Raw genomic sequence first — 10,654 nt, forward strand, 5'->3', positions numbered from 1 at the left:
CCTTTAAGACTTAACGCTGGGTTATTACTTCCAGGAGGCTTTTCCTGAGTGCTAGGTTAGCAACTGCCTCTGAGCCTCAGATCACCTAAATCTTCCTCTACCCCAGCATCTGGAGCACGTCTGCTCCTACCCTGTCCTATCTACTCGCTACAGAACAGCCAAAGGGATCTTTCTATAACACAGAATTCACTGCTACTCTCCTACTTAGAGAGAGAGAAAGAGAGAGAGAGAGAGAGAGAAACCTTCATTTCTTAGCTTAAAGACCATAATCTTTACTATAGCCTACCAGATTCTAAGTGACCTCATCCCCTGCCTACTCTGCGTCTTCTCCTCTCACCCTCTGCTGTCTCTGCTCCAGTCAAACTCCAACCTTGTTTCTCAATGCACCATGCTTCTCTTTTCTCAGGACCTTTGCCCTTGCTTCCTTGTTTCAACCTGGCTAATTTCCACTCACTCTTTAGAGCTCAGCTCAAACCTTCCTTCTTTTGGGAAGCCTCTTTGTGCCCTGCCCTACCCTCCACCCCCATGGCTAGTTTGGGTGGTACTTACCACAATAGCAATTTTAGAGCTCTTTATGAATTATTTAATACCATTGTCCCCATGGGCAGGAACCACACTGTCTTGTTCATCGCTGCATAAGAGGAACCTACAGCAGAACCTGGCCTAGAACAGGTGCTCAAGGAATATTCATTGAATGCCTTTGGGAGTGCTAAGCCCTTACCACATTACACGAAATTCCCAGTTTCCCTGGCTTTTTCTACGGCAGCCTGTGAGCTCCTGGAGATCTAGTTCAGTGTCAGCACCCAGCATCAGGCTTGGCATTTAGTGGCACTCAGTAGGGATTTTCTGTGTGGGAGTCACTATGATGTGCTGCCCAGGGCCCCCCTCAGTGAAAACTTAGGACACCTGTGCTTGTCAGGAGAAAGCCTTTAACTGTAAGCACCCCCTGCACCGCCCCCAGGGACAGGGCCATCTTGGCTTCTGCCACACCTCTTGCCAGATGCCCCACATCCAATGACTGATGAAGTCAGGGATATAAGAGACCGGCCAATTTAGTTTATCTGGGGACAACTCTGATGAGCCATTCTAGCTCGAGTCCCCTTATTGACAGCCAAAACTGTCCTCAGGTCTGCATGGCGCACCGGACTTCTCCCCAGCCCCATTCCCACCTCTCCTTTCCATGGATGTTGATCCCCAGGGTGTCTCCTCATAAACATCCTGCAATGCAATCCCATCGCAGAATCTGCTTCCTAGGAACCCAACCTGCAACAGGCCCTCCATCTTTTCTTCCCCTTCACTATGCCATACTTTTCAAGAACTATTCATTCATTAAACTAAAGTTTGTAGGCACCATTCAACTGACAAAGTGTTTCACATCCATTTTCCTATTACTCCCATCCTATACTGCCTACCTGGGGCAGGAAGGAAGGTTAGGCCCACTGAACAGATAGAAAGACTGAGGCCCAGAAAGGTGGCGGGACAAGCCTATGGCCAATGCATTAATTTGCCAGCTAGCTCTCAGGTTTTCCCATCCTTTCCTTACCAAGTCGCTACATCCTAGAACAAGAGAGTGAGAGCGCCTCACTGTTGAATTCTGATCTCGATAATCAGAATCCTGAAATCACAGCTTTGTGGTCCAGAAAGGCGCATAGAGTCCAACGTTCCTGTAGTAATGATGAGGGAACTGAGTTCCAGAGCCTGACTCTCCACCGCTCACGGAGGAGAACAAGAAGAGGGCGCGTCCTGCCTAGCTGGCCGGGTGGCGCCAGAACCGCCCCCTCCCGCCCCCAACTCCGGTCCCCCGCCTTGTCTTTGCCTCGGGACGCGGCCACCTCGGGAGCGAGTCATGGTGGCCGCACTGGTGGTGGCGTGGCTGCTCCTGGCAGCCTTGGCCTGTGCACAGCGAGAACAGGACTTCTACGACTTCAAGGCTGTTAACATCCGGGGCAAGTTGGTGTCGCTGGAGAAGTACCGTGGTTCGGTGAGTGTAGCCCGCAAGGCCTCGGCGCCGCCCAGGGCGGGGCTTGATGCGGGCGCCCGGAGCTCTGACTGGGCTCGGGGCTCCAGCCGCGCAACTACACAGCCCAGGCTCCCCACCACCATGCGGGCATTCCCTCGAGGGCGCAACTTCCCTAATCCTGCTCCGGTCGGTCCTGCGACTACGTGGCGCGGCCCTGGCGCACAGTGAAACCTGAAACTCGCACAGCCAGCTCTGATTGCCCTGCAGCGACTTTGGGCAATGGGTCCGGGCCTCTCTACGAGGCTGGATGCCCTGGCTCGGCCTTTGTCTCACAAAGGTAGAAAAGAGTAATCCTAGCATCCTACGGCCTTTGTCTCTCCCATCCCCGCTTTTCTTGTCTGCAGCTCGGGAAGTTGATGATATTGAGTTCAGTGAGAACATGTGGAAATGAACGTGCAATGCATTTCCTTACACAGAGCATCCTCCAGGGAGGACACTAAGATTCAGAGAGGGAAAATATTTGTACAGGGTCACACAACGCTAGAAAACAGAGAGCCTGGAGGAAAACCATGCATCCACCGCTGATCTGCTTTAGGCAAACTCCTAAGATGACAGCTCAGAGTGAAATATGAGCCATCCAGGCTAACTGCTGCCTCCTTACCAAGAAGGCATCTCAGTTCAGAGAGGTGTTCAGAGGGGAAGTGTGTGGTGAATCTTTGAAACAAGATTTAGTTTTAGGAAGACCAAGAAGGGGATTTAGGGCAGGGGACCGTCTCATCAAGGTTCCATAGCAAACAGCAAGAAACGTGAGGGAGAAGTGCTGGTGGTGGTGGAGGCCATGACTTCAAGCAGTTGTGCTTGAAGGAGAGTATAAAGCATGAGTCTGAGGGTGGTGGAAGTTGAGGCTGAAGAGGGCAGGGAGGCACTAAAAGGGGCCTTGAACACTACGTTCAGAGGCACGTAGATGTTGCACTGTGTGGAATGAAGAGCCCTCCAAGTCCTCTTCTCAAGTGAGGCTGTGTTACGGGAAGGACGGGGACTTGGTCTCTAGTAGACAGGTGGGCCTATTGCCCAGATTTGGATGGACCACATAAAAACGGATGTCAGCATTCTTCTCCAGGGAGCAAGGCCATCTTTAGTGAAGAAAGTACTTCCTAAACCTTTACATTCTCAGGGCAGTTATCCTTGTCCTCATTGTCCCCCAAGGAATTGTGAGTTTCAAATGAAACGACAGTGTGGATGCCCTTGATAGAGTGCTCTGTACCTGTGTTTGGTGGGCCCCAGTAGGAGCTGCATCCAGAACTCAGAGCAAAGAGCCGATAAGAGCAGAGCCCGTTCCTATCAGGCCTCTCCTTTCTTGTAGTGCAGTTGGCCACAAAGCCCCAGGTTTCCCACTTGACCAGCTCTGCTGCTTATTAATTCATTATTTCATATTGAGCACCGTGTGTATACTAAGTAGTAGGCCAATCCTGGGGATTCGGTGGTGAACAAAATACAGTGACACCTCGGTGCTCACTCTGAGGTGTGTCGACAAGTGCCGAAATCGAAGAGTACTGAACAAGCAAGGAATAATGAAGCATTTTCTCCTGCTGGGTGGCATCGTGACTCATACAAGTTCTAGCAAGTGTGACGAGTCCCGAGCAAGCACTGAGTGCTGAAACTTTTTTTTCTCATCAAAATGCAATTGAGTACAAGGTTTGACAAGTTCAGAAGTTGATGAGTACCTAGGTATGACTGTAGACAAGTTTCCACATTAATAGAGCTTATATGAAGTGAAGAGGAGACCATTAAAAAGGAACAGAAAAATAAGTAAGGTATTTCCTAGTAGTAATAAGTGCTATGACAAGAATAGTAAAAAGTCTATTTGTTTTTGTTTTCAGAAATAATAAGGCATTTAAGATGTGAGGAACAGAAATCCTGGAGAAAAACGACTCAGAGAAGTAATTCCAGAATTCTGAGTGCTTTAATGCTCTAGATTATTGGTAAATACATGGGAGCAAGAGGCAAAGAAATCAATCAGAAAGAAATTGGGAAAAAAAAGTCCCATAGCTACTAAGCGTTAGAGTTAGAATTTGAATCCAGGCAGTTCAAGTCCAGGTCCAGAGCCCAGGCCCTTAAACACCACATTTAGAGGGAAACCAGCAATAGTCAGTACTGGAAAACTGGAAAACTGGGGTGTCCATCCTGCATCCTAGGATGGCTATGAATGCAGCTCAACACAAAGTCATAAATTTACTTAAAACATCGAGATATTTTTGTATTATGTGTCACAGTGTATTTAATGTGTGGCCTAAGACAACTCTTTTTCCAGTGGCCCAGAGACGCTAAAAGGTTGGATAACCCCTGCATGTAAATGATACTGAGTTAACTCCCATCTACGTCTGCCCCTTGGGCAATATGATCATTTATTCACCTGCAAATAGTTACTGGCTCATTATGTATATTTCATGGCATTTTTTTTTAATTGAAAAGAAATTTACTGGTTCTGGTTCCCACTACATACTTGGCACTAGGTCGAGTCCTGGCGATACAGTCAGGAAAAAGACTATGATTTATGCCCTCAGGCTAACTGGGAAAACAGTCATTTAGACTACGAGTATGAATGAATACGTGACCATTTGGGAAAGTACTTGCCTGCAGTGTGAGATTATGTACATGTAGGCCTCAGTGTAGTGCGTGTGAGAGAGAGAGAGAGAGAGAGAGTGTGTGTGTGTGTGTGTGTGTGTGTGTGTGTGTGTATGAATGGTTTGTTTATTTGCTTTCTACACAAGTTAACTAATGTATTTGGATGTGTCTGTCTATTTGGGTCACTTTAAGGATAAGCTTTTGGTTTCAGGCATGTAACTAGAAGCAGGATTTCCTTCCTTTCAAAAAGTGAGCAGACACACAAGATACAGGATAAAAATAAACAATTGTCAATGCTGTCAATGCCCAGGGATCCAGCAGAGAAGAAAGAGGAAGACCCCTGACTAGGGAAGAAAGTTAAGGATTCCAGTTTTGGGGACTTACAGTCAAGATGGAGGCATAGGTAAATACACTTCACCTCTTCGCACAACTACAGCAAAAATTACAACTAGACTACAAACAAATATCACCAAGATTCATCAGAAAATCAAGCTTTATGGAAGTCCAACAACCAAGGATTTAGAGAAGCCACATTCATCCAGACAGGCCATGCTACTAAGACAGGGAGTCAAAGCAGGTCTACCTAATTAATACACAGAAATAAACACAGAGAGGCTGCCAAATTGAAGAGACAAAGAAATAAGGCCCAAATGAAAGAACAGGAAAAAAGTCCAGAAAAAGAACTAAATGAAATGGAGATAAGCAACCTATCAGATGCACAGTTCAAAATACTGGTTATAAGCATACTCCAGGAACTCATAGAGTACTTCAACAGCATAAAAAACACCCAGACAGAAATGAAAGTTACATTAAGGGAAATTTAAAAAAAATCTACAGGGAACCAATGGCAGAAGGGATGATGCCAAGAATCAAATCAACAATGTAGAACATAAGATAAAAGCATTCAATAAGAACAGCAAGAAAAAATAATTTAATGAAATGAGGATAGGCTAAGGAGCCTCTGGGACATCTTCAAATGTACCAACATCCAAATCATAGGGGTGCCAGAAGGAGAAGAGGAAGAGCAAGAAACTGAAAACTTATTTGAAAAAAATAATGAAAGAAAACTTCCCTAACTTGGTGAAGGAAATAGACATAGAAGTCCAGGAAGCACAGAGAGTCAAGTTTCAAACAAGTTGGACCCAAAGAGGACCACACCAAGACATATCATAATTAAAATGACAAAGGGTAAAGATAAAGAGAGACTCTTTTTTATTTTTTATTTTTAGAGGGGAAGGGAGAGAGAGGGAAAGAGACATCAATGTGTAGGATACATAGACCAGTTGCTTCTCGCATGCAGCCCTCAACCCAGGCATGGTGCCCCAACCAGGAATCGAACCAGTGACCTTTTGGTTTGCAGGCTGGCACTCAATCCACTAAGCCACACCCAATCTTCAAAGCACAAGAAAAAAGGACCTACAAAAGAGTTCTCATAAGACTGTCAGATGATTTCTCACAAGAAACTTTGCAGGCTAGAAGGGACTGGCAAGAAGTATTCAAATTGAAGGGCAGATAAATGCTTCCCAGACAAGGTAAAACCAAAGGAGGTCCTTATCACCAAGCCATTATTATATGAAATGTTAAAGGGAACTGTATAAGAAAAAGATCAACCCCAGCTGGTGTGGCTCAGTGGGTTCAGTGTTGACCTGGGAACCAAAGGGTTGCTGGTTCGATTCCCTGGTTAGGGTACGTGCCTGGGTTGCAGGCCAGGTCCCCAGTACGGGGGTGCACAAGAAGCAACCACACATCGATGTTTCTCTCCCTCTCTCTCTCCCTCCCTTCCTCTCTCTCTAAAAGTAAATAAATAAAATCTTAAAAAAAAAAAGAAAAAGAAGATCAATCTATGAACATTAAAATGGCAACAAATTCACAATTATCACAACTGAGTCTCAAAAACTAAGCAAACAGCAGTACAGGAACAGAATCACAGATATGGAGATCATTTGGAGGGTTATCAGCTGGGATGGGGAAGGAAGAGAATGGGGGAAGAGGTGCAGAGATTAAGAAGTACAAATTGGTAGGTACAAAATAGACAGGGAGCCATTAAGAACAGTATAGGAAATGAAGTAGCCAAAGAACTTAAATGCATGACCCAGGGACATAAACTAAGCGGGAGGATTGCTGGAGGAAATCACAGTGCTGGGCTGAGGGCGGTAAAGGAGGAAAAATTAAGACAAATGTAATAGCATAATCAATGAAATATATATACTTTTTAAAAAAAGGATCCCAATTTCTTACTACCACAGGCAGAATATAGCATATGATATGCTGATGCAAATGGGGGAGGTTTTTCTAACAACCTGTGGCCCCAGGGATAGGTCCTTTCTCATCTGATGGTGGCAGGTTGAGGGAGTTACAGCTCAGTGGTTCTCATTATGTAGCCCAATGGTTCTCAACTGTGGGTAAGTTTGCTCCCCAGGGGACATTTAGCAATGTGTGGAGACATTTTTTACTGTTTACCCATCTAGTGGGTAAAGGCCAGGGATGCTGCTAAACATCCTACAATGAACAGAATAGCCCTCTCACAACAAAGAATATCCAGCCAAAAATGTCTAACCTGAGCAGTTTGTGCCTCTGTGTCCCAGGCTACCCCAGGGAGATGGCCCTCTCTATGGAACCAGCTGGTATAATCCTGGCTCTTCTAAAAAGGTGGCCAGAGAGATAGGGCTAGGCAGCCCAGATACAAGGTAAGATTTAAAATCCTTTAATAATCTATAACTAGAAGCTAAAAACATAGCATTGGTGCCAGAATTCTAATTGCAGTATTATAATCAAAGTTCCGTCACCCAGCTTTATATTTATCACCTAAAGGTGCTAAATAAATTTGTAAGTAAATTTGTATAAATAAATACATTTGTTATAAGGCAATAATAAATTTAAGGGTAAGTCTAGTTATAGAAGAAAGTGGCATTGTTTGCAGGAGGGAGCAGGGCAAAACGGGATCGCTCTGGGAACCTTAGGATCCTTTTATCAAGAAAACCATGCCTATCTTGTACCCACGCAGGTGATTATGTATGTGTGCACATTTACTCATTCAGCAGGCACTTTCTGAGACTTTTCCATAGGTCAGGCCCTGGAGTGAAGTAGAATAGCTCCTGTCCTCAGTGGGTTCACATGCTAGTAGGAAGACTGACACATGTAGAGCTACAGTGATGAATGCTAGCTGACTGAGCCAGAAATTGAACCAGGTCCACCTTTCAACTCCCCCACATCACCTCTTGATGTGACTCCACCATGTGTATGCTTCTCAGTGACTGTGCTGTGTGTTTTTGGGTATGTGTGATGTGTGCTACTATATCTTTGTATGATGGGGCATATGCATGTCTGTTTGTAAATATTGCCTGCTTATTTTCCTGAATGTTCATATATGTGTATGCATACATATCTGTAAGCCCTGCATGTTCGATTTCATTTGTGCCTGTACACATGTGTTTGTGTATATGTGAGAACAATGCACTCACATTTACATGTGTACATTGTATTCTTGTATGTAGGAGAGAGAATATTAATTACTGGGACAGTCACACATGTGGGCATGTCAAGGCATGTACAAGTACCTGCATATTCATTGGGTTGTACATGTCTGGATTTGTTTTTGTCACACAGGTATCCCTGGTGGTGAACGTGGCCAGCGAGTGTGGCTTCACAGACCAGCACTACAGGGCCCTGCAGCAGCTGCAGCGGGACCTGGGGCCCCACCACTTCAATGTGCTTGCCTTCCCCTGCAACCAGTTTGGCCAACAGGAGCCTGACAGCAACAAGGAGATCGAGAGTTTTGCCCGCCGCACCTACAGTGTCTCTTTCCCCATGTTTAGTAAGGTCGCCGTGACTGGCACTGGTGCCCACCCTGCCTTCAAGTACCTGACCGGTGAGTCCTGATCCTTCCCCTCCCTCAGCTGGCTGAGGCCATGGCTCCCTGGACAGCAGAAGCCACTGGTTGGCTGGGTAACCTGGGGCCCTTTCCTGACACCACCCCCCAAGATGGGTTGATGGTCTGTTCCAGTACTAATCTTTGAGGATGAGCTGAGGGGTATTCCTGCCTAAGAATATCTTCACCCTGCTGCCTTTAAGTTCCTCCCCGGAGCCACTCTTGCAGACATCCCTAAGATCCTGTTTTCATAGGCAGGGACTCCTGGAAGGAGACAGGACCCTCAGATTTTAGTCAACTGTGAATTAGTTGGACCTAGGATGGAGAAACTAAGGTGCAGACAGAGAGGGGTTGCCACATACCGAGAGAAGGCTGATTGGCATCTGTTCTGAGTCAGAGTCAAAGTCTAAAATAGAGGCCACAGGAGTGAAATATGAGCTAAAAAAGCATATCTCAATAATCTCAGTATGTAGAAATAGAGCCCTTCTCCAGCCCCAGAAGCCTCAGCCACAAAATGGGGTCATGGGCCACACTTGTCATTATGGCCCTTTCTCCTCCCTGGGACCTCTCTCTTCCTTTGGGGGCTCCAGTTTTGCCTTCTCCCACTCCCTGCTTCTGGTTGCCTTCCTATCCCTCACCACCCGCACCAACCCATTCACCTGGAGAAGTAAATGAGAAACAACAGTGTGGCAAACAAAAGGTCCCTCACAAAGGCAGATTGGAATTTTGCTCTGTGGGCCAATCCTAATATTTGCTTTCCACCCCCCACCCCACCCCCCCCCCGCCGTGTTTTTCTATTAGTTCCTTCCTAGTTACCATAGTTATAGATCAAACCTGGCCCTGCTTTAGAAGTACCTGGGGAGCGCTTAAAGTGCATTAGCCTGAAACCTACCGAAGCAGGGCCCAAGAATCTGTTGAAGCACCCCTGACCACCACCACCATGATTAAGGTGCAACCAGCCCATAAACTAACATTTGAAAACCATTTAGATTGCATTAGAGAATAGAGTGTGGACGGTTCAGTAGTTTGAGGTCATCAATAAAGGATGATATGATACTGCTTTATGAAGCACTTCATAGAATCCTAGAGCAGTAGTTCTCAACCTTGGCACCACAGTAGAATCCCCCTGAGAGCTTTTGAAAAATACTGATGCCTGATTCCTACCCCCAGAGAGTCTGATTTAAATGGTTTGCTTCAAGGGAAGAATGGACACTAACAGTGGAATTCCAGGAGAGGGTACACAGGGAAGCACACTTTGCTCTCCATCTTCCTTTTTCTCTAGAAACTTCTGGAAAGGAGCCCACTTGGAACTTCTGGAAGTACCTAGTGGCCCCAGATGGAAAGGTGGTAGGGGCTTGGGACCCAACAGTGTCAGTGGAAGAGATCAGACCCCAGATCACAGCACTTGTGAGAAAGCTCATCCTGAAGAAGCGAGAAGACTTATAACCACTTTCCCTCCTTTCCCACTGTCCCCTTCCCCCTACATTCCATGGATAACCAAAGCAAACTTAAATGGTGCTTCAAAGGGAGAGATGATGGCTCTCCTTTATCCACACTTATCCCACCTATGCCATCACTCCTATGAGGGGGAAATTCTAGTATTTTGATGATTTGAATCTGAGAGCAACCTATAGGAATTCCTGACCAATGAGAGCTCTGACCAATGAATCATCAGCCAATAAGAACTTCTAGCCCATGAAAACATGTGGCAAAGAGAAGTATATCAAGCAACACTCTCCACCCTATTAAGAACTCTATGAAACAGGGCCGATTCCTACCTCACAGGGCTGTTGTGAGGATTAATGAAAGACCTATGAATGTGCCTAGGACAGTGCCAGCTCAATAGGAGGCATTCAATAAATGTTTCTGCATACAAACCAAAAAATAGTGTGACTTGCATCCAACACAAATTTCAAGCCAATGAGAATCCAGGTCAAACATTTATTTGTTGTGGTTTTCCTCTGTATTATTTTTTTAATTATAGAAGGAATGTAAATTCATTGTAAGATAATGCAGAATGACATGATAAATCTAAAGGTACCTCTCAAGCCTTTTTGTATCAAGCCAATCATTATGACTCAATGAAAATTCACTGACCAAAAGTACACTGCAGTAACAAATGGGCAAAGGCTATGAATAGATAATTCACAGAATATAGATGCATAATAAGGATATGAAAAGATAGCTTCATTCAACTTGGA

General features: G+C 45.5%; 1 protein-coding gene across 1 annotated transcript; it reads left to right on the plus strand.

Annotated features, from left to right (window-relative positions):
- The first annotated feature begins 1,817 nt into the window (after positions 1–1,817).
- Positions 1,818–10,332, plus strand: GPX7 (glutathione peroxidase 7). The gene is made up of 3 exons (XM_054572397.1): positions 1,818–1,981; positions 8,192–8,453; positions 9,736–10,332. The coding sequence occupies exons 1-3, from the start codon at positions 1,847–1,849 to the stop codon at positions 9,897–9,899; spliced, it is 561 nt and encodes a 186-aa protein (XP_054428372.1). The 5' UTR covers positions 1,818–1,846; the 3' UTR covers positions 9,900–10,332.
- The last annotated feature ends 322 nt before the right edge of the window (positions 10,333–10,654 follow it).

The sequence above is a fragment of the Pteronotus mesoamericanus genome, unplaced genomic scaffold, assembly GCF_021234165.1.
Source record: "Pteronotus mesoamericanus isolate MK-2021 breed Mesoamerican mustached bat unplaced genomic scaffold, CSHL_Meso_final contig_105, whole genome shotgun sequence".
NCBI lineage: Eukaryota > Metazoa > Chordata > Mammalia > Chiroptera > Mormoopidae > Pteronotus > Pteronotus mesoamericanus.

Coding starts and splice junctions, on each gene's coding strand:
- GPX7 (XM_054572397.1), top strand. CDS start 1,847: ATGGTGGCCGCACTGGTGGTGGCGTGGCTGCTCCTGGCAGCCTTGGCC. Junction 1,982..8,191: donor TGGAGAAGTACCGTGGTTCG/GTGAGTGTAGCC, acceptor TTTGTCACACAG/GTATCCCTGGTGGTGAACGT. Junction 8,454..9,735: donor TGCCTTCAAGTACCTGACCG/GTGAGTCCTGAT, acceptor CTTTTTCTCTAG/AAACTTCTGGAAAGGAGCCC.